At 36.6% G+C, this 24,671-nt stretch overlaps 1 protein-coding gene across 12 annotated transcripts in view; it reads left to right on the top strand.

Moving 5' to 3' along the window:
* MAST2 (microtubule associated serine/threonine kinase 2) overlaps positions 1-24,671 on the top strand; it is a 196,375-nt gene that overhangs the window by 28,283 nt on the left and 143,421 nt on the right. Inside the window, exons 1-2 of one of the 12 annotated variants that reach the window (XM_076340299.1) lie at positions 20,858-20,944; positions 22,607-22,699. The exons of 10 other annotated variants lie outside the window; for them this stretch is intronic. In XM_076340299.1, the coding sequence (XP_076196414.1) occupies positions 22,661-22,699 (39 nt within the window). In that variant the 5' untranslated portion in view covers positions 20,858-20,944; positions 22,607-22,660. Of the gene's footprint in view, positions 1-20,857; positions 20,945-22,606; positions 22,700-24,671 lie in introns of those variants that run through there. One more of the 12 variants, XM_076340301.1, reaches the window with a different exon arrangement.

Raw genomic sequence — 24,671 nt, 5'->3', positions numbered from 1 at the left:
CTGTTTTAATATGCTTGTGGTATTGAAATACGTTTCACAAATTAGAATAGCAAAAGGTCTCTTGCCAATATAATTAATCTCCTTTGAAGAATAGCTCTATTAAGAGAGGAGTAGGTTCAGTAATGCAGAGTGTCATTTTAATATGCCAGCCTTGATTGCTAGAGCATTTAATTCTTTTATCATTTGTTATAATACAATAGACGGATAGCTAGAGAGAAGTGGGAGTGTGGTATGGGAAAGCCAGACTACTCAAAGCTATGTGCATTGTTTCTGCTGCCTCTTTTTGGCACTGTAGGTATCGGTGGATTTTCCTTTGCTAAATTGCTTTGCTGGCATTCAGTAATGTGGTTTTTTTACTTTCTAACCACTACTAATCCTACAGATTGTTTGCTGCGCTTAAATTGCATTCTTGTCAACATTGAAAGTATTTGCAAAGCAAAAAGATAAATTAACAATAGCAAATCTATAGAAATTAGTTTGCAGCTTCTGAAACAAGATGGATAGCTAGGCTACTTATCAGCAACAACTCAAGAACTGGAAACACATCAAATTCTAACATGCTAAACTACATAAGCACAATTTATTGTTAGACAGAATCTTTCGGCTCGTACATATGTGATAGTCTGGATTAATGTGTCTGCATAGCAGTTGCCACTAGATCCTTGACTTGAGAAAGAAGCCAGGGCAGACTGAATCTGTCATCATGGAATGATAGACGTTGATCTGATCTGTGTGCCTTCTAAATATATGTGAAGATTTCAGAGGATGACCTTCAGCTGATCATCTACTCTTAAGATGGATGCCTCTGATCCTAGTAGATTGAATTCTGGTGGGGAGTGTCCTATTTAAGACTTTTGAATCCCTAAGATAGCCAAGGAAGTAATCAGAGAAAAAAGACATAAAGCATCATTGTGGGCATCTCAGTGGTGTTTTCTGCTCTCAAGACCCAAATATAATAAAAAGTGGGGGTGCGGGGGGCATGTATAAAGTGTGTGTATAAGGAACAGAAGGACAATAATGTGGAAAATCTCCTATGACTTAGTTTGGGGGTTTATTTATCTGAAATATAGACCTGCAGGCAGGCACCCTGTTGTAAAAAGAGTTAGAACTTGGACTGTGTTTTGGAGGCAGCTGATGTGAATGATCAGGAATAGGGGTGCATTCTCTCTTACAAAGAAAGGCATGAAGAGCATCAGGGTTTGTTAATTTTAGAAAGGAAAAAGAGCTTGTGAAGAGAAGGTTGTGATTGTTGTAGAGGAGGTAGGTTGAGAGTGTCTTTCTTGCAAATATTTATTTTGACAAAACTCAATGTGGATGAAATTGATTGCCAGAAGCAATGCTGTAAGGTGTTAATGTTCCAGGGCTGGAGCATTTATGGGTGGACAAGGGATAATTTTCCCCTCATGTTTATTGTTAAGGACAGGTTGCTCAACTGGAGCACTACACTAATGCTGAATACGTATTTACATTTGTGGAGAGAGATGTGGGTTTTTTTGTGTGTCTCCCACCCCTTTACCCCCCGTAAAAAGCATCTCAAGCACTGTCTCCAGTGTTTTGTGAAAGAAATATCTGACGGTGTGCTACCCATTAATTAGGACTACATCGTACATGCATTGCTCACTATCTAATGCCCGGAAAAGTTTGAGATGTTCCAAGAATAAGAAACCATGCATGTTCCTTCTGCCAGCTGTGGTGATGGGAAAACATTTGAAGCAGCCTGTCAGTGGAAAATTAGATACTTTTGTGAAAGAGATTTTGAACCTTTATTTTTGATTTTTTTTTTTTTAATACTTACAAACTTCAGTTTTCTAAAGTGCTCCCAGTACTGAACTGAAACTCACTGTACTGTCCTTGAACTGAAAAACTGAACGTAATTTTTGAAAACGAGGTTGAGGATTCTAGTCGGGTGGTTGCAGTTCTCTCTTTAGTGTAAACTTTCTTCCTTATATTCTGTACCACATGGTACGTGGTCAGAGCCATTTCTTCATCTTCAGAGATGAAGTCTGCTGACTAAGCAGTTGGTGCTCTGTTAATCCTCTGATGCCAGACTTGCAAGATTTCCTTGTAGGGTCAGTCTCCCCTTCAGAGAATAATTTCAAATGACTTACGGTTTTACATTTTCTTTGTAAGGTAATGGTTAAAAAATGAGACAATTGCGTATTCTTTGCTGTTGTAGAAAGTGCCAGATAATCCACTTTTCCCTGGTCTTGTTCTAGAAGAAGTGGTTAAAAGAAAAAAACGTCTCAGATTTTGAATAATGATCTGGAGGATAGAAAGGCTCAAATGCGAAGAGCTGAAATTACTAACAAGCTGAAGAACTTCCTGCGTTGAATAACACTGAGCCAGTGATGCTGCCTGTTCAGCCTGATTTATTCTGAATAGTTCCCCAAAGCTGTGTGGATTAGGCAGTACTGAGTGGAATGGGGAAAATGGTCGTCCTTGTGATGGTGGGTCCTTGGCTCCGCAAGGAAGCGCGTATTGGAAACCTGGTAACTGAGACAGACTTCACACTGTGGCATGTTATCTTTGATGTCCAAGTGGGGTGTGCTTTTCAGATGTAGGAGAGAATATTTACTGTTGAATTTCTAAATTTTTACTCCTTTGCTTTTTTTACTTAGTTTTAGGTATATTAGGTATAGAATAATTTGTACTTAATATATATAGTTTCTGTAATAGTGTATTTCCCCTGCGCAGGTTGCTCTTTCTGCTCTTCATTACAAAAGGATGTACTTCAAATCTGTATCATTCTTGGCTACCAGGAAGAGTGGCTAGTTGGCTACGGGTTTGGGATTGTGGGTGAGACAATTTAGGTAATTCCCTTTACATTCAGGTGAAAGCTAAATCCGCTTGCCTAGTCTTCGGAAGGCCGCCGCGGGGTTCGTGGTGGTGGTCTGCCATCTGCTGGTGGGCGCTGGCAGTTGACAGGAGTACACCAACTCCAGGACCCGGTGAGTTTCTGTAAAACGTTTTAGAGATCCTGGTAATTGTTAGTGATTTTACAGCACGGGCACGTTATTTCTGGCATCGTGTTCCACAATAACTACTTGCTAATAATCTGGCCTTTTTTTTTTTTTTAGCTGGAGTATGAATTAGCTTCATATTTTAATACTATACCGTGGTTTGCAAAAATTCTTTTTCTGGTAACAGAGAGATGATGGTTGGGATAGTTATGAAGAAAATAAGATTTTTTTTTAAAAAAAATTATTATTTGGAGCTAATTATAGAAATCATTGTTGTTTGTAATTTTTGGGTCAGAAGCTGTGTTGCCTAATTGTGTTTTGGTCTATGGCCTGCTAGGTGGTGCTGGAGTACTGGAGGTCTCAGTATAGTGAATTGCGTTTTCAACACAAAATGACACCATTGCTACAGGGCCAACCTAAAGAAGAGCTGGAGGTGTTTTTCTGTAGACTATAGCTAAAGGAAACCTTAATTCTATGTTGCTTGTCAATTCAGTACAGAAAGTAATAATTCAAAAGGCCAGATGAAGTGCAGTGGAACTAGAAGTTCAAGCTTCTTTATACTCTGCTTCAAAAACCCTCCTAGTTATAAAAGAAAATTCTATCTCTGGGTCTCCTACTTAGTTCCTAGTGCTTTAATGGATTTCCTGTTTATTATTTAGGATCTCTGCTTTATGCAGGCATCTGGGTAGTGGTTGTTAATCTCACAGTGATGAGGTCTTGGAAGGAGTAGAGTTTGTAGTGACTAGCGGGTATCTGACTAGCAAATTAAACATTACTTTACAAAGCACAATAGTTGATCTTCCACCGCACTCTCCACCTTTCTGCTCGATATGTACACTGGCAGTGAGGCGAGTGCATAGAGCTTAGACTTCTACCTCCTCACAAAAGAATTAGACGTAATCTCTGTCTTTTTATTGAGAAATACAATACTAGTTGGGGGACAAATCATTAATGTCAGTTATGCATAGTTCTACAGAAGCAGACATTTGAATCTGATGAGAAAACTTCATTTACATTTGTGTGTTCTGAAACACGCAGCTGCTTTTTTCCACCAAATGTTTTGTCATAGATAACCTTACTTTTAGTTTGTATTTTAGGTGGTAACATGATGACTATTTAAATATTGCTTAATACAGCTGAAAATATTTTTGTCTAAGAATAATCATTAAAGTTATAGTTGATGAAGACCACAAATTGTTTTAGGGAATAGAGAACTTTCAACACTTGACTGTACAAGTAGAATTTTATATTTTTATATTGTTAGAAAAGCAAAAGATAGCAGAAACTATGGTTGTATGAATGAATTGATTTTATTACTGCATGAAGGCATGGAAATGGCATTTTAAAATAGTAGTTGTAATTGTAATAACCTGATATGAGAAATAAGTGGCTATAAGGAGATAGATAGAAGATGAGTGTTGCTTGAAGAACTAAAGCAGTGTCCAAGCTTGCATTTGTTTGAAGGGGCTGGGTTTGAGGAAAGAGGTAGGGAGCAAGTTCTAGACAGAGGGTTGAACGTATCGGCGTGAGCTGAATGATAAAACTTGAAAGTAAGAACAAGGAATTTGGATCTGATAATGCGGAACAGTGGAGAATAAGGCCTTTGCAAAGAAGTAAATGATATTGTAAGCAAAGTGCAGAAAAGCTTCTTTGAACGTATTTAAGTATTCTGAGCAAAATTCTGAGCATTGGGCAGGGTTTAGAGTGCTTGCAGAGACTTACCTTTGTCACAGCTTTAAGGTATCTCTGGTAGGAAAACTAAAATGTGTATGCTATAATTCTGTGTGTTTTCATGATAGATTCAGGACACATGCTTCACAGTGGCATTCAAAACTGATAGTCCTGATAGGTTTTTCACTAGTAAACTTCATTCTGAATAATTCCCTTGTATCTGTGTAAAGAACAGCAAATAATTGTGATAAATTCTGTACTAAAGTTATATTTAATGTACAGTGCATATTACTTAAACACAGCGTCTTGCTCTGAAGAAACTTCAGCATATTGCTTAAACACAGTCAGCATCTTTTTACTAACTTCATTTAAGTGAATTCCATTTTGGAGTGGACTCACTGGCTCAAAGGAGACTTTCATACTTGAAAGAAAATTTGAACACCCTTCTCTGTAACCTGAGGCTTGTCATTGTAGGAAATATGAATTCATAAAACTTGCCTTGTGATAATTGTTAGGCACTAGACTGTCAGTTTGAATGATTGCAGTTCTCATTATCTTCAGATACTGCGTGTTATTTTTTTTGTCTATGAATATGTTGAATTGATTTTTGGCACATGCAGTCAGTTCTGTTCCTGACAGCAGCACTATTGTAGGTGTAAAGTGAGAAACTGCTGTAGTGTGCATGGAAAATTAGCTTTTTTTTGCTTGAGGAGCTGTGGGGAACTGAAGATAGAATATGGAGAATTATTCAGACTGTCTTGAAAACACATTGTCACTGAGTGAGGCTTTGTTCTATAAGAGTGGTGTTCTGTGGTTCTTATTGACCTCTATATAAAAACATACTGATGTAGACAATTAAAAATTCTGGTTTTCGATTTAAAATATTAGAAAGTTGGCTGTTCTATTTTGGTGATTTTTTGGCGGGTATTTCCATAGAAAGGCCGTGTGAGATGTCCACATTTAATATTTTAACGTCTGCCTTCTGTGTCTGGTAACACTTCTGGTAACTGTTTCCTAGGATGTGATAATAGGAGGATCAGTCTTTAAACATGAAATAGTTTGTTTGCCTAAGTTTCAAACTACTTTGTTCCAGTAATGTAAACTGTTTTGAGCTTTAGGACATCTATAAAAATCCCCTGTAACTCTGACTAAGCAAAAGCTTTGGAGATGCTCTAGAAATCAGTAGCATAATCCTCCATGTTTGGCTGCTGTTTTTGGTTTGGTATGTTTTCCTATACTGTATCATTTTGGTTTATCCAAGCCATGCAATGTGGCTTTCCAGCCATCTAAACAGTTTCAGCTCCAGAGACACAGTGATTGTTTATTTTACCACTTGGAGGAAAATGGGAATACAGGGGTTCATATGCTTCACCTCTGAACAGCTGCAGCTCAGAATCTTTCCTAAGAGTTAATCTAAAGTGCTTATTACCCTGAGATACTAGAGGGGGAGAGGTGAAATCTCTTGGCAGAGATAAGTGTAGCCTTGTAAGTGAAACACGGTACTAAAGCCTGAGACTTATGCAACAATCCTGATATCTGAACTTTGATAAACTAACATACAGAGAGGTTAAGTCATTTGGTCATCAGTAGAACTTGGGAGTAAAGCATACCTCACAGACTTTCAGTTTATTAATGCTTGGAAAATGTTGGAAACTCAAATGGATGGTGCTATGAAATAACTTATTCCTGCAGTCGCTGTATATAGCGTGCCTGTGTCATTCTCTTATTTCTGATTGTGTTAAAGATATTTAGATTTTCAAGTCAGTTGTTCAAAAGCCAGGGAATTCCTTGATCTCTTACCTGGCTTTGCTATGTTATTATTGCTAACCTGAGCACTTCGGCAGGAATTGCGAGTTTTAAACTCTTCCCTGGTGGGAACTGCAGAGTCCTTGTGCTGTGAGAACATGAGGTATGAAGTCAGAATAGCCGTTACACTAGCAGGCTTGATTTACAGTCAATATCTGTAGTTCTTCCCTTTGTGAACAGAGACTACGATAAATAATGGCCAGGCTGTTTTTTCAAAGCTTTGTTTATTATAGGAATAGATGAGGAGAATTCTTGTATTGTGGCACTTTGATCAGATTTTTTTTCACTGAAAGCAGTTGTGGCCAACTAAGTATGTATAGTGAAAAATTTGCTGAGAAGGGTGCCTTATGTGTTCAAAACAAACCAGCTTACCTAAGCTGTTTTGTTAGTAAATAGTGTGGAACAACTGACTGAGGTGCTTCTCGCTTTTGTTATTTATTGCAATGACCAAGTTTCCATTTAAAAAAAAAAAAGATTCTGTGTACATCACGAATCTAAAACGCTGTCATGTTGAGACTATAGTGTGAGTATGCAAAAATGTGTGTCAATGTGAACTTTAAGTTATTGGCAAGGGGGAAATGTTTGTAATAGAGGATTGAAAGATGTGCAGGTTTCAGATCTGTCATAAAAAGGATGTGAAATGTAATTAACCTAAAATAACCTTTAAAATATTTTTGAGCCTGATAAATTAAATGAGCTGTTGAGATAACTTAATGAGAGATTTTAATTTTATGCCTTAGATAATATCCTATTAAAATCCTCAAGATTTTGCTTTGTGATGGAATTCACTGAGACTTATATTTTCACAATGACCTCATGATTCAGTAAGTTTGTTAATATATTTGGTGCATATTTGAGGGGTAAGGTCTAGGTTAATGGCACCATTTGTTCTTTAAGTGCTTGAAGCCACAAAGCTCTAATTGAAGATATGAATGTTCAAACCTCATTATTTTAATGTGGTCATACGGTATAGTGACAGTAAAGGTAGTTATATGATGAACTCCTATGGCAGGGTTCATAATTTGTCCATGAAAACAAATTATTATGTGAAACTTGGAATTAAAATTCTCTGCCTTGGAGTTTAAATAAAACGTGAAACTTCAGGTCTTACATGGTTTCTGTATTTGTCTTCACTCAAAATTAGAAATAAGTATTTGCATACCTTTAATACAGGGAATACTGCTATGTGATTTGTTTACACAAATGAAGTTGCAGTGCATGCACTAAATTTTTCACATGAAGACTTCTAGTTAGATACTTTGTTATGTATTTGTTTGAAATAGTTAAATCTGCAGAGGTACTTTTGGCAAATTTGCATCTCGAATTTTCTAAATAGTGGTAATTGAACTAATTTAATGGATGAGCTGTTGCCAAGGAAAATACATAGAGTGTTTATCACGGTGTCAAGAATCCAAGGGTTGAAGACAAAGGTCAGAATGTTCATTACTGCTTGCATTTCATCAGTGTTGCTAACCTTGGTTGCCTGTTTGCAGCTTTGCATACTGTGCTGTCTCTAGCATGAGCTAGATCCCTTTTAGGATCCCTCCTTCCTGCCTGTTCTGATGTTCCTAAGCTCTCCTTTCCCTCCTGTGTTCTCCCAGAAGTGTTTATTTTTCTCTGTGGCTTTCCCTATCCCCAAAAACCAGGAAAAAACCCTCCCCACAGTAAAAATTAGTTATTATTTGATGATAGCTAGAAAAAGTTGTGAATTCAGACTGCTTTGTGCACAAGTATAGTTCTACTGTGACCTCCTCAATCTCTCTCCACTGTAAATTCTTTGGGCTGTGCACTACTGGTCTTGAAAATCTTAGTGTGAAAGCTATAGAATTGTGTCTTGTATTACAATTTTACTGTTGCTCAAAATTTGCACGTCTCTTTCTTACCGTACAGTTACTTGTTCTGGTACAACCTTTATTTCTGTAGTATCTCCTTGCTAAATGAATGGTGTTCTGAATCGTGGGCTTTTGATCCACAAGCTCTTTGACTCTGCTCAAATGACAGTATGCAATGTAAAATTAAGTTTGTGGGTACTATTAAATATATTGATAACTGTTTGTTTGGTTTTAGATAAGTTTTTGTTGTTTTGCCTTAAAATTCACTTATCAAATAATTTCTTTCAAAATAAAGTAAAATACGTGTGTTACGAATCTAAAACACGTGCATGCATTTCTTATCAAAGAAATCTTTAAGTCTTATTAGAACAAAATAGGCTAATGAAATAGAGAAGTTTGGCAAGGTAAACTGATGAGGTTTTTGAAAGAAAAGAGGAACAATTTGTAATATTGCATACATGCAGAACTATCTGAATTGAGAGGAAAAGTACCGTGTCAACATTGTCAAATTATATTGATCAGTCATCAGCATCAATCCTGAGTAAATGGCAGCTGTTTAAAGCAGTATATTTGACAAGGACATCTTTTTATTTTCGATATGATTACTTGCCTGCTGACATGTTTATTCTCTCGATGTAATTTACATACTGTGTTCAAAATGTTGCTGACTGAGAGATAGTTGAATTATACCAGGCATAGAGTAGAAAGAAAATCAGACCACCTTATAGCTGGTATGAACATGTATGAATATCAGGTAATATCTACAAACAAATCAGTTGATTTATGTACCAAATTAATTCCAAGAGAGGACTCTAATAACTTGAATTGAATGTTTATCTTTTTTTTTTTTTTTATGCTGAAGGTTATTCAGAAACCAGTTATATATAGATCAGATTTAAAAAGGAAATGGCAGCAAATCTTTGTATAAATGAGAGGTGTTGAAAACCTTGGGGGACCCTGTTCCATGTGGATTATTTTCAGACAAATTTGTGGTATCAGCTTTCCTGGGAAAGTGTCAAGAATAGATCAAAACCCATTTAACTGGAGGGGTGCTTGGCCATTAAACTTGGCTCTACAATGATGTGATAGATATCCCTTACCGTTCTAATTGCTGAATTCCTCTATTTTTCCATAAGCAAAAGGTAAGCTGCTGCTCTTCCCCCTGGCTTACTATAAATTGCAATAACTTCAAGGCAAACGTATTGTGGTGCCTAACTTCTCCTATGAAGTACATTAATGATGCATGCCTTTCCATCTGCTATCCAATTTCTTTTTTGTCCCATTATTAACAACGCTTTTATCATCAAGCTTTGCCTGTGTTGTATGAAATCTCCCATCTGAGAATAGTCGTGGACAACCATTAGTAATTGTTAGCTCCATTTTTCCTTGCACATCAGGAAACTTTTCCAGTAGTTGGGGGTTCGAAAGTGGGTAATCACAATTTCACATTCTGGAGCAAGCAGTGAAGGGTTGGTTAAACTCCATTTTGTGTTAAGTAAAATGGATAAAGTTGACTTAACTCCATTTCACCTGAGCTACATAATTGAGCTTATCCTTTTTGTTATAAGCTTCTGTTTTGTGTTGAATCCCACAGTTCAGAATAGCAGAAAATGTATAATAATGTTCACTACCCATAACTATAATTGTTACATTTTCTACTGTATGTTTTACAGATAATTACTTTAATCCCATAAAATGCTCAAATTCTGACATGGCTATGCTGAGGACTGGCTGTCTCATTTACATGCAGTTCTGTGTCCCAGTATTGTGTCCTCAGAGTATATGGAAAAGGTTAAAGAGGTTGGGGTTGTGGCTGGGTGGTGCTGCATGTTTAAAGACCCTCCTCCCCACCCCCATTTGAAACAGACAAAGCATCAGTGAGTAGCACAGACCACCTAAGCGTTGAAACTTGGATCTAATTAAGAAGTAGTAATCTGGGGCCTGTATTACACACTGTCTGACAAGGATAGGTGATGCTGACTGCAGTGTGCCGAGGAAGATCAGACACTGTAGAAAGAAATGTTAGTGGGAGCCTTCAGTTACTTACATGTAGACTGGACGCATGCCACACTGGGACATGATGAGAGTAGACTTTACATGTTCAGTGACTGTTTCATAAGAGAGATCAAGCTCTAGCAAAGAACCCATGGGACGAGAGGTAACGTTGCTTTTATTCTTAGCAGTGCTCAGTTCTGGTTCAAAATGTAAGTCAAAAATGCTGGATAATGTTATATGCATGACTGTTCTGTTGACACAGAATGGTCATATTCAGTAGCAATTCTTCTTCTGACAGCTACTTTTAAAAAATCAATTGATTGGCAGGTTCTTAACCCAGAAAGTTTTGCTGTTTCCTAGAGGTACATTTTTTAAAAATGTAGTTTGCAGGCAAGTTAAAAGCTCCGAACAATTCTAAGTCTGATGTCTACATGTTTACTTTATGAGCAGAGGTAGTAATTTAAACACCCCGACCTCCACCTCCCCCATCCAAAAGCACCTAAGAACTCTTCTCAGAAATTACAGTGATTTATTTGCAACCTTATTTTTCCATAAAAATCTCAACAACTGATGTTACTTCTACTTTTTCTTTAATTGGAAAAGCTGATACAGGATTAAAATAATTATTTTGTCCGGGATTGACATCATCCTAGAGCTGCTCTGAAACCTCCTGGATAATCTTCTTACTCCTTGACTCTTGTTTGGCTGGGTAGGAATGGGCTTTTTTGGACTTTTTATCTGCTTCCTGTTGTAAAAGAAGCTTTGAAGGCAGTACTGAGAAGGAAAGGGGGCTGCTAGTGTGGGAAATTTAGGACCATAGGACAGAGGGCAAACTGCTACAATAAAGTGATAATGCTGCTGTCTGATAACTTTGAGGTATATTTAGAGTCATGCTGCTGTTGTCTTGTTTGTGTTTTGTCCATTGCAGCTTGCACTTTCATTTAGTTGCTTTCTACTTCAGTGACTTCAGAAGGAAACCATAGGAGACAGGGATTTCTTCAGCTTCATTACCTATTCTGGAAAGAGCTTCTCCTTCCCTTGAATTCCACCTTGACTGTACAAATTTGTGTTCTGCTGTGAGATCATTCTGTCAATATAGGCTTGTTTAGTTCACAACTTCGGCAATTTCGGAAGCTTCCTTTCAATAGTTTGTCATCTTGCAAAACCATCCACCTTTTGCATTAGCAGATTATTTTTCAGCATGGAACTGTGGATTGCTACTGGTGATTGCCAGTGTTTCTTCCTTCTATGACGAGCTAATGTTTTGGTAGAACTGAATTCTGTTTTGTAATGTAGTTTCCTGCATTAATTAGTTTCTTTCTGGATCCTGTCAGACTCGGTATGATACCAGTCTTCTGAGAAGCTTCTTTTGTTGATGCATTTAGAAAAGACTCTACTTCTTTCATGGAAAGAATTTTCTCTAGGGATGTTGCCAAGACTCAGAAGACCAAGAAGTTTTATGGCTTTGTATTTGAGTGTAATCAAACTGGCACTCATCATCATTTTTCTTTAGAGCTGGAACAGATCTGTAGATGATTATGTATTTTTGGCATTGGCTTTAACCAAAATTGAAAGTAATGGTGTAAATGATCATGATTGCCAGAAACATTGAGCAGCGGTAGGGAATCAAAGTTTCTGCAATTGTTCCTTCTTTCCTGGTAACTTCCAAGCTACTGGCCAATTTCATCCAGGCTTGAAAAGAAGAAATGCCAAAAATACTTGTAATTGCAATTTCCTAAGAATTGGAACCGAGTAGGAGACACCCCCTCACATTCTCTGAGAGAGACAGTTCGTTGTTTATTGTGGCTTGGCAGCACTGGTTGACACTCAAATATGACAGCTCTCGATGAGCTGGGGGAGATGGTGTCTCCAGTTGGGTGGAGGTAAAATAGGAGAGCCAGAGTTACCTCTGTTAAGGACCATGGGAGGGAGCAAGATGACAAAGAGACAAACTCAAGTCTGTAGGAAACTGTGTGTCCTTAATTCTGTTGCTTGAGAAGCAGCTTGTTTATATTGCAGTACTGAAGGAATCTGACATCTTGCTGTTTCCGAAAACATTGATGTTAGTGACGTAACTCTGGGCAAGGTTGGAAGGACAGCTTTTGAAATGCTTCTTGTAATGCTTCCTTGTTGTCAGTTTGGCATACCACTTTTACTGTGGAAGGAATGGTGGGATGCTACTGCGGCGAATTGAAGATCTTTCCACATGCTGCCTCTGCAGCGTTCTGTGGTTGTCCCAAGCTGAGACTGCACTGAAAGGTTAGCACAAAGAAGTGATGGGTGTCTTTCCTGGACTGTAAATCTGACCTTTCAGAAAGGTGGGGAGGGAACCCTTGCATTTTGGTTGTGCGTATTGGAGCAGACCATACTTGTGGCATCATCTGCAGTTTATTTCTTTGCTTTTCACTACTAAAGACATTAAAAAAATTAGTATTCTACAAGCTTGAAAGAGAGACTATTATCTAATTGGCTTTTGGTTAGGAGGATACTGATTTCTAGGTCAATGTAAAACAAATGAGCATTTAAATTGAAGAGGAGCAGCTGTTCCAAAGCCCCTTTCCACAGTGCCTGGTTTTGTTAAGGATAATTATGTCTAATTTTAAATTATGATAGCTTTGAGTATTGAGCTTTGCCTTGTTACATCCACTAGCTCATTCTCCTTTATCAGTAAGAATGTTCTATCATGGAGCTAGGTTTCTGATTGGATTTATTTTTCTGGACCTTTTGAATTATGAAGAGAAATACAGCTTTAAAGATGGGGTTTTCAACACTTTCATGCCAATGTTACCATACTTGCATTTTATTTTTTTGAGGTCTCAAACCAGATATAATGTTCTCTGATTCCTGTGGAAAGATACTGCTGAGAAAATACATATTTATGTAAACATGTAAGATTTTTGTTCATATTTTTAGCTTGACAATGGAAATGTTATACTCTAGTGCTGAAAAATCCAAGAAAGCTCTTGTCAGCCCTTGGAAGGAAACATATGCTAAAGATGTCCTGTGGATTACATACTGCTTGTTTCAATTAACACATTGATATTCTCTGTCAGTTTTTGAGACAAAAGCTCAGGTGACAATTCAAATGATGCATGAAAATAATATTTCAATTTTTTGGGTAAGCTTAGATTTTTTTTTTTAAACAAAGAACAAAAGATTTCAACTGTTAAGCTCAATGTTATCCTAGTAATTCAATAGGATGTCTGAACACTTGAAAGAACATATATTGTAAATATATTGCTGTTGCAATGAAGCACATTTGTTTTTATGAAATGTTTGTTGCTGGACATGGCAGTATTGTAGTGTCATGCGTAAGAATTGTGTGTTTGAATTGAATTTGGAGTACATGTAGCTATAACTCTCAAGAAATGCAAAATATATATTTTTTTGCACTTTAATTTGAAATCCAAGCTTTTTTTTTTACCTGGTGGTTTTATGGAAAGATGTTGTCTTCACATGCCTTTTAAAATAATGAATGTCACACTTTTCCTCTGAGAAATATTCTTTGAGGCTTTAAGTCAACATCTCTTACTGTCTTTTTGTTTTTTCTCCCCTGACTAAATATAAAAGGTTCTGTTAAAGAAAACCAAAAAAGTCTGAGAGATTGCCAAATTATTATTATGCATCTACTTTTTTTGAGGAAAAGTAGCTTTCAAAGGAAAAAAAAATATCCATAAAAATGGGAGGTCTGACACAGATTCTGGAGGAGAGGAAGAATTAAAAAAAAAAGTCATTGCACTGTAAATCTTTGAAATCCTGAATGAATTTATTCTTTTATCTTTCAGGTTTTGTTCCAGTTTAGTGGATAAATGTTGGGAAAAGGGATATCTATAAAAAACAAACAGCTTTTAACTTGTCTAGCATTTTAAGGGGATGACAAAATTATGAGAAATGAATAGCAAAATTCTGTCTGAGACCAGAAAAGGAAGAATAAAAATTTGTCAGAATCAATCAGCGAAAAACTGCTGTGAGGTGTCTCGCTAGATATCAATGTAAGCTTAGTCTGGTATAGACAAGGGGAGTAGGGGAGAGTAAAATCCTCTAACTCCAAATGTTTTGGCTTATCATCTTCAAGTGTTTATTTCGAAGGCAGTGTTTGAATATATATCATGTTGGTCTTAAGCAGGCAAAATGGTACGATCTTTGGAGACTTGTCCAAGTACTTTAATGTCAGCTGGAAACCAAGGTAAAATTTCAAGGTATATTGAAATGAATTGCATGTGGATTAAGTTGGAAAACTACATTCAGTGCTGTAGACTCTGTTCTGAGCAGAATAATTAAAGAAAAATGAGTTGTTAACTTTCATGGCTTTTTTCCTAATGAGTATGTTTGACAGTCTAAGTCATTATTTGTAAATGTTATGCTAGTGTAATAGAAGAGGTTCCTTGTTTTGCGAAGCATCAAGTATTTGTTCTGAAAAACTGAGTGTCCAGAATGACAAATATCCTATAAATACAAGTGAGAGGAAAATACAGTGAAATACAGGTTGGTATAGTCTCATACATCTCCAATTTCTTGTCCTTAAAACTCTTTAACTCTGTAAAGGAAGTGCTATCTCTATGTAAAAATTGTCTAGCTTGTACTTCCAAGTCAAATGTGGCTTTATTGACAAAGTCAGAATTGGAAGCAGAAAAGTTTGGGAAGAGTTTACAGAAAAAGCAAGTATATGCGAACCACTGCTGCTGTGGTGAGGCTGCAGAAGAGTGCTGCTAGCTGGGAGTGTGGAAGAACTGAAGAGGAGAGTGGAGGAAATCTTATGTATAGTAAAATTTTGGGTGTATTTCTCAGTGTGTGCTTGCATGAGATATGAGATATGTCCGTAATTTGTAGCTTTTATAGCACCAGTTTCTATGACAAAATGGCTCCTGGGCTAACTGGGTTCATGATGTCTTTCCTGCAGGATTCTTGAAACTACAGGTTTTGTTGTTTCTATAAACTTTTCCATAAATATCAATACCTTTCATTAGGGAAACACACACAAGAGTTGGTACTGGGTCCTTGAGCTTTGGTTTTGTTGCCATTCTGATTAGAGGTTTTCACTGCTAATATTTAAGTCCGAATGTCTCTAAAGCATGAGGGTTGTCTTATAATCAAGAAAGAGAATCCTGGTTTTAGTAATGTCATCTAAATGTTTACTAAACAGAAATTATATTTCTTCAGGTTTAAATTTGCAGCATATATGAAAAAGGCTTCTCTGCCTATTGAAAAAAATGTTTCTTTTAAAAATGGTACTGTATTTGAAATGTAGCATCAGAGAAGCTAGTTTCCATTCTGTTCTAATGCCAGTTTAACTTCAGAACAAGAACGTTTGCATAGTGAATTCAACATCTTCTGTAAATATTAAAGTTTAATTGAAGATTCCTTTCCAAGATGTTAGCTTTCAAAGGGGCTTGAGCCAAGGAACTTATTTCTGCTTAGAAGCTGGTGTCTCTTCTGAATATACCTTCTATGGTACAGTATGAAAACAGTTGGTCTGTAGATGAGTGAACTCTTTCCTCCACCTTTGTCGACAGCAAATTTACGTTTGTATGGAAGATTAGTGGGTGTGCTGCCTTTCATAATATATTGAATGTAGGGGATGGGGCAGTGTTGCCCAGGAATCTAAACCTAACAAACTGGAAACAGAAAATGCACTGTTAAAGCCTGATTACTGTGTAAACCTTGAGGATTTCAGACGTTTTTTCAGCATTTCTTCTCCCTGGGACCAAGCCTCATACGCGGAGTTTGTTGTGGTTCAGAATGAGTTCCTATTGTTGTTCATTGTTAATGCACAGCTTTGCTCCAAAGGTCTTAGTTTATCAAACTGAATCTTGTAAATAGGCAGGAAATCCAGAAGAAATTCAGACAAGCTGTCAGGCGAGTTTCCTTAGGTTGACTGCCAAGTTTTTTGGTGGTGGGTTTTTTTGTTTTTTTTTTTTTTTTTTTTTTTAAACAAGTTACCTCATCAACCTTCCTTGTTTCAGTAGTCTGTCAGTTTATCTCAAAGGGACACATTTTTAAATCTCCAGATAAACATAGCTTCATCAAAATAAATAAATAAATAAACCCCAAACACTTCCGTTTTAGATTGACAGTGAAACATTTGGCTCATTTTGGTTGCACAGACAAATCTTACCAAAGACTTAAAAAAAAAAAAAATCCACTAAAATTGTCAGCTGATAATCTTTCGGAAAGTGATCTTTTTTCTCAGCAGACAATATGTTATGTAAGGAAATGTTATAGCTTTAAGGTTTGCCACAGCTTGATGTTCTGGTTTTTTTTTTAGTTTTGACTAAATAGAGTAAGACAAATAATGAATTTTGAATCATGAAAAATGTGAATTTTGAATCTCAGTATTTTAGATCAGGGAATTGTTCTTTTCAAAGTTAATTGGTAATAAAAGTATGCAATAAAAAGCATTACATCTTGTTGCAGACAACTGAAAATCTGTTGTTTTATTTTGGCCTGACTTTTGGATGGGAGTACTCTTTGTATCGCAAAGCATGAATAGGTCTTCATTGCTGGATCATCCTATTGTGTAATGTTGACATCCTTCACACCATGTCTCCCATGATAGGGTCCTGGTTGTGTTGAGAGCCTTTCTGGTGTTTTTGTAGTCAATACTAAATATTACAAATGCCTTAATACCTTTTCTAAGTTGTCAATGTAAGTGGACTTAGACCTCTAGTGTTAGGAGTTTATGGTGTGCAGCTATTGAATTCATTTAAGCTATACTAGAGAGTATACAAATTTTTGATCCACAATGTGGTGATTTGATTGCTAAGATAACCTTTACTGGTTTTGCTTTTATGGTAAGGGTAGGTTTCCATTCTGATGCAACAGTATAGACCACAAAAGATGGCAGGATGCAGTGCCAGAAACCTGAAAGGACTAGGAAGTCATACCAAAATGAATTGTGCTCTCCTTCATATTTTACTTAATTCTTAATAAACTGGATGAAACTTTTTCCATGAATGTTGAGTGATTCCTGAAATATGCCTCAAGTTTCAATTACAATTTAAGATACATAGAAGGTATTTTATATTCAGCATACATAGTACAACAAAGAAGTTGAACACAACTCAAAGATGAGCCATGTGATTCTACACAGATACTTCTTTGTGCATATGTATATGCACACTCTAATAAAGTAGATACAGACTCCTTTCTTATTTATCTCCTTTTGCATTGCTTTGGTGATTAGAAAATGTGAGTAATAGGATAATAGCTTATTCACAATTTCTCAATTATTTTTTTGTAAGATGTATTGTACATAGGAACAATCACAGTACTTCATAGCAACTTCCTGTGGTCATTGCTTTCCTAACTGTGAAATTGGTATGCCTTTGGTCATCTTCCACTGATGCTATTCAGAAACCTGTGGGCTACAGAATAACTGAAAGAATCATTGCTTTGATTATACTGATGTTAACGGATGGAAAACTCCACAGTCATCTTCAGACAGTTACTGGAACTGTTCTAACCTTTCAGATTTTTCTTCTACAAGGCAGAGGAGTGATAGGTTTTTGTAGCAGGCAGCTGGATGAGGTCTGAATCGACATCGATGAGATTTCTTCTTATCAACAGAAATGAAATGCTTTTGGAGTCTGCTCCCAAGTATGTAATGTGAAGAGAAGGTACTGACTGAAATCTAAACGCAGACCACTCCTCTAGAGTTGATATGCCTTTTGGCACATGAATAGGGAGTGATTGGACCAACAGGTCTTTCGCCTTTTTGCACTGAGAGGTAGGGTTGGTTGCTGTCTAGCGTGTAAGGAGTAAAATTCCAGGTCCTCTTAATATTCTTGAATGTCTTGTCATACTTGTGGTCTTTCCTGTGATAATTGAAGGAGATTGAGTTCCTGAAGTCTTTTACCTCTGATCTTTTTCTACCCTGAAAACGTTTCTTTTCGATCTTTCCATTTTATCCATACTCGTCTTGAAATATAGTTAACAGACATGATTTTCCATAATGATCTCATCAATATCATATACAGAGACAGTACCACTCATTTATGACATGTAAGTTCTTTTGGTCTGTTCAGAGCTTACACGAACTGTCATAGCTATCACACTATTTTTAGAATTATTTTTCAGTTTACAGTTTCACTGTTACCCCTAGTTCCTTTGTGGAGTTGATGCCTTTTAGGATGCAAGACACTGTTGTCTTCAGCAAGCACTACCTTTGTACTTCCTACCTGAACAAAAACATAGAATGATTATACTGGGTGAGCCCATCAGCTTATTTCTTATAGCAGCTGATGGCAGGTGTCTAAGGCAGAGTCTCTTCCCAGAACACTTGCAGCTGTTTGTGACTCTGGGTTGTTTTCAGTGTATTTTCCTCTTTTAAGAGTTCTTGGCAGATTCTTCAAAGAATTTGTCCAAAGTCTAAATTTTAGCCATGCTCGTGACTTCCCCCCCCCCTCCCCCCCCCAACCTTTTACAGCAAGAAGTAGCCCAATGTGACTACTGTGTAAGGCAGTACCTCCTTTTGTTTCTTCGGAAATTGCTCTTAGCCTCATTTAATTCATCCCAGTATTGGCAAGCTGATAAGCTGTCCTTCCCTACTTATCAGACTAACCACTGCAGGAGCACACTTACCGGAAGTTCACGGCTCTTTCCATTTCTTGATGTCTTCAAATCAAGATTGAATAGCTTTTTCAGAGAGAGCTGCAGCCAAACGGGAATTGGTTGGATTATGTCCAAATGACCCCAATACCACACTACCCTTTCTCTTTTCTTGTTGCTGCAGAGCAAAGCGAAATCTTCCCCAGATTTGTTAATTTGATGGAGAAAGGAACAATTGAATTAGGAGCTTACTAAAGTTATTGGTGAACAAACTTTGAATTCCCTCTTTTTATCCCCCTCCTAATTTTTTTTTTTTTAGTGAAATTGAGTGATGTAGTAGATACAGGAATTCTTAAAGGATTCAAATATTACATGACCTCCTTATTTTGATTTTTTTCTGATAAACAGATATTTTATTAGGCGCTTTCTAAACGCTGCCTGCATCTGAAAACTGTTTTGAGAGATTTGTTTTATGATTAACTTTTTATATAATTGATAAAATTATATTTTATGTACTTCAGTTTCTTTACTATCTTTCAGTAATATATCTTAGTGAAATGTCTTAAATACGTTCTCATTTTTCATTGGAGACTTACCTGAAGACCTTTTAAGATAATAAAATGAGTATCTAAGGATGGCATAATCTCTTGATGAAATGAGAGATAAATTTCTAAAGGTAATATTTTGTAAGAAAAATTTTCCATGCCAGAGAGTTGCTTTTAAATTCCATTTGTCCTTTGCTTGATGTGAGTTTGGTACTAAGTATTCTCTCCCACCGTCTTTCATCACTGCTTTTCTGTGGCAGATTTTGTTGAAGGAAGAAAAAGGGAGAGTGAGTGTTAACAGCTAAATAGGAGGGAAGGAAAGGTGGTCACCACATTTGGGATCTTTTTGGTGGTGGTTTTTGATTTGACATTTAAATAAGAATTGTTTGCTCTGAAGAAGGGAAGGGGAGAGGGAAGCTAGAGGAAAAACCATGCCTGCTTTTTTGCAGCAGCCCTGATTGGCTTCTCTACCCTAGAAACTGGGTAAGTGTGGCAGGCAGCCAATTTGAAAGCATTCTCCCCAAGAAAGCTTGAAATTTGGAAGAGAACAGATGATTCTCATGGTATTTTGAGACTTGTGCCAGCCTCAATCAATTATAAGTCACTTGTGAAGACATTTTGAGAACTGGCCATGTCTGAATATTAAGGTAAATAATCCAGGAAGGATTACATGTTTATGTGCTAATGAGAACGTTTTCAGTTATGTTATAGAAATAAGTGGGGTTATATACTATTGTTATTAGGCTTAAACCTTTTCATTTAGTGGCTGATTCAGGAGGAAAATACAATGTGAATGCTATTGCGTAACTGTTAAGATTCCTTGATTCCTCTCACAGTATATGTTGTTTAATGCTGGTGGCCTTAGTCAGAAGAGGTAAGATCAATGATCCAGTTAGTGCGTGGTCTAATATAAATATTCCTAAAATCTATTAGACTAAAATAAACTGCAAAATGCATGTAGTATATCTGAGCATGCATGCCAAAATGTTTTGTCTCTATGGGATCTTTTAAGTAAAAATAGAATTTGTTTGACACTAATATCTGAAAAGTGAAGTTACAGTTTTTGGAATGTTTTTCCGAGGAAGCTTATTTGATGGCAAAATGCAGGAAGTAGTACTGAAATCCATCATAAATGTTATCACAGTGAAGAAATATGATCACCTTATGTTTCAGTCTGCTTTTAAACAGAGCTTTATCTCTATTTTTATGTTGCTGTTCTCCCTGGTGACAGGTTCTTAAGTTCTCATGCAGTTTTTTGTGCATGGCTTGATGTTTTCCAGTTACATTTGCAAAAGGAGATACTGTTCCTTTAAAATCAAGTGGCTCATTGAGTTGTTTTTACTAGCGCGCTGCTTTTTATATGGTACAGTATACTCCATGCAAATGAGCTGCCTGCTCAGCCTCTGTGTGGCTGCTTGCCCTGTTGCGGAGCTCACAAAGACTCTGCAGACCTAATTCAGCATTCAGTTGTTTAAAACGGCAGATGGAAGGAGGTAGCGGCAAGATGAGGATTTATTAGCTACTGACAATAAAAGACCACACTCGCTCCGCAGAGGATCAGAAAAAGCCTGGTGAATGGGATTGAGTTGTATCTGCTTTCAGCTGACTTTACAATGATGTGTTTAGCTCATGTGACTTGGTCGCTTAGCATGAAGATCAGCTAAAGATTTCCATGTAAATATATATTCCTTTAAGCACCATCAACCTGTGTGCTTGTATTGAGACTTTTTTTGGTTTGCAGCTGTCATAACTGTGGGAACAGGAACACTTCATCAAGCTGTGGTAGGCAGCCTACGGTCTGGACTCTCATTGTTGTTGCATTTGCACACTTCAGGATGTCTGGCTGAAATCCCCTCGTAAACACAGCTCTTGATGAAGTTTGACTTCTTTTATATATCTTGTGAAATCATTCAGAGGATGAAGTTAGGTTCTTTTTAAATACAGTATTTATATTCAGAAGTTATAAATAGGCTCTTCCTAAGCTTTTATCAGGAGATGAAATCTGTTGCTTTAGCTTTCTGCTAAAAACCCTGAAGGTCGTTGCAGCAGTAGGTTGTTCATTATATTTGCAATATTTCCTTTTTTCCTTTCTAATATAGAAAGGGCATGTGTAGGACAAAGGCTCCTTGACGTGCTCAGAAATTTAAATAATACTGGGATGAACATATCTAGATTTTTATTTTTATTGAAATGGTGTTTGGTATAGCTAGAAGCATTATCGTTTATTTTTCAATACAGGCTAACAGCTCATTTTAAAATGTGATTGGGATACTGTACATAGAGGCAAAGCGGTTTTTGACATTGCTGGAGTTGTCTGTGTGACAGTAGCTGGAAAACAAACTGCAGGACAGACTGAAAAAGCCTCAGCCGAACTGTGCTTTTTTTTTTTTTTCCTTTTTGCCATGGATGATGAAGAGGGAAGGGCTTCTTAAGACAGCTCTGTCAGTGATGAATAGATGAATGAATTCTTAAATGTTCAGAACTTGCAACATGTGTTCTAGACCCTTCAGCACATGAGAGTCGCAAGATCTCAGCAATGAACTAAAGAATGTGCCGTGTCTGCTGCATATGAGGAGACCAGCATACCTCAGAGGTAGCAGAAACAAAAGAATGTGTGACAGTATCTGAAGAATCTGACATTCGCTTTGTCGTACAAAGAAGTAAAGGAATCTTTCAAAATTTGGAAAAACAAAATTTCTATTTTTTCATAGTGAGGTTTTTCTGTATTTTAAATAGTACTGTATCCTGTGTGTCCACAGAATTGATTTTTTCAGTTAAGTGTGACTGTGTGTTTTTTAAAGGAAATGTGACCTGGATTTTGTGAGCTTATTATAAACAGTAAATGAAGGCAGCTGTTGTAGTTTACTGATCCCTTATAACAGCTCAAGTAAACTGAAATAAAGCAAAAATATGTGTGTGTGGGATCTGAATTAAATTCCACTCTTTGGCCTTACATGCAGTTGTGGATTATTATACATTTCTAGACAGTTGTGTATATGAGGGGAATGAGACATCCAACCTTGAAAAGATTTAGGAAAGTCGAGCAGATTTTTTTCCAATGTGACCTGCTAAATCTGCCACAAAAGAGGCAGGCAAAATTACATACAGATAGTCAGAGACCGTGGCTGCAGTTCTTCATGACAGGCAAGTGAAAGACCATGTCCTATTTTTAGTGAGTTGGACGGAGGGGGGGTGGGAGGGGGAGAAAAGTTTGAAAATAATGGACTTCTTTAACAGTTAGAGAGCAAAGCTAGCCAGCAGCAAGTGAGCTTTAGCAGGAATTTGTGATCAGCAGAGTCGAAACATGGATGATTCAAGTATTCTTCGAAGAAGAGGGCTGCAGGTAAGTGTAACTTCAGTCTACTTCTTTTTTTTCTCCTGCTTGCAATGTTGACACTCGTAAAAATGATGAAAATCTTTTGAAGTAAATCAGGTTGACTGAGTACATAGCACTGATGCTAGAATTTGAGTTTTTCCTGTTTCACCTAGTGTATATTTTATTAATTAAAAGTAGGATTTTGTATAAAGTAATAAAATACAGTTTGTTAATTTCTTGGTTTATATCCAATAGTCTTGTGAATATTCTTATGGAAAGAAGTGAAGTCTAAACTATAAGGCCTACCTTATTTTTGAAACTTCACTTTTACAGATACTTATAAAAATCTGTTAAGTGACTTTTCAGACTTGCCTTAGAGTAGCCATTTTAGTTGAGCATTATTTAGAAATTAAATGTCAAAGCAGAGTGAATACTTTCATTTATTTTAGAGCTATGCTTCTTTATTACTTCAAATGCACAGTAATCCAAAACCAGAATGTAATTCTACAATGCAAATAATATTTATATTTTATTTTCAATAACTATCATTAAGTTGAAATAAATACTCATGCAATTTGTGTTGAACTTTAACATACTAGTGAAGTTTTATTTTGTAGTGGTGCTGTGGAATTGCACAGATGAGAAATATGGTAATCTGTGTTAGTGTCAATGGTGTATGACGACTGAACTGATTCTTATGGAGTAAAACAGCTAGAAGTGAGTGAGCTCCAAAATCTTCTGTGAGCTGGGCATGGAATAGATTTTTGCTTGAAAGCACCGTATTCCTTTTTTTGGCATTGTAATGTGATATGGCCTATTACATACTTGCTAGCATAAATAATTGTTTATAGACCATGAACCTTGCCTATTAAACAATAGGACAGGCATGGTTAATTTAACTTCCTTTTGAGGAAAATAAATTTAGCATTTTAACATGCTACCATTCATACCTTACTGCTGCTTTAAGGCAATTACAGAATTACTGCTGCATTATCTGAGTATGTTCTATGTCTCACTTTTTTTATATTTTGTGTATATTTTAATTTTTCTTTGTGCCAGCTTATTAAGATTACTGAAATAGTTTGACGCAGTGTGCTGCATATAACATGGTGACAGTGTGTTATGGTAGTGCATTTGCTCATCATAAAATTAGCTGTATTTAATTTTTGTGTAACTGAGTATATAGAAATAAGTAAGGTTGTTTTTGGATAAGTTGATATTTATTTTCAATGTATTTAACTAGTCGGAGCTTCATAACCAAGAAAACTGTTTCTGACCACAGATAATCAAAAATTTTCAAGCCCTATATGCTGATTGTTTAGAGCCTTCCTGAGCCTAGAATTTCTCTGGGATGCTGTATCTGTTTGACATGTGGGGGAGTGGTTTTCATGATGATGCTTCAGGGGAGTATTGGAAAAGGAGGGGAGGTTGGAGGAGCCCAATTGTCTACCAGTGTCAGCAGAAGACATGCTGGGAGTGAGAATGCATTTCCCTGGTTTAACTGTATAGTATGGTAGAATTTCATAATTTTAGTAGTCTTGAGTATTTACTTGCCTATATGTGGTGGTGTGTCTGTATGCACTTGGGTAGGTATGTATAAATACACATGCATATATATATATAGGTGTAATTAATATCTACATCAAAAATGCTTCGGGAACTACGAAAACATGCTAAAAGGACATCAGGAAATAAGGCAAATGTGTAAGTCCAAAAGGAAGCTAATGTTGGATTTTTTTTTTTTCTGCATCTTGGAGTAGACTTTTTAGAAGAAAGTGTGGCTCAGAAAAGTGACCATTTTATAGATAACTTCAAGTTTAACAGTCAGAAAAAATTAAAAAGTTGTTCGTTCATGTTGGCACTGCCAAGACAATATGTTTTAATTACTTTTTTTGGTGAGCTGGGTGATAATAGTTTGGAAAGCCACTGATGAAAAAAAAAATCACTTTCCTAGTTCAAACTGGATATTGATGGCTTTTAAAATGAACATCATAGCCTA

Source organism: Aptenodytes patagonicus, chromosome 5 (assembly GCF_965638725.1).
Source record: "Aptenodytes patagonicus chromosome 5, bAptPat1.pri.cur, whole genome shotgun sequence".
NCBI classification, from domain to species: Eukaryota; Metazoa; Chordata; class Aves; order Sphenisciformes; family Spheniscidae; genus Aptenodytes; species Aptenodytes patagonicus.
Note: the sequence above shows the minus strand (reverse complement) of the source record. Positions and strands in the feature narration are given on the sequence as shown.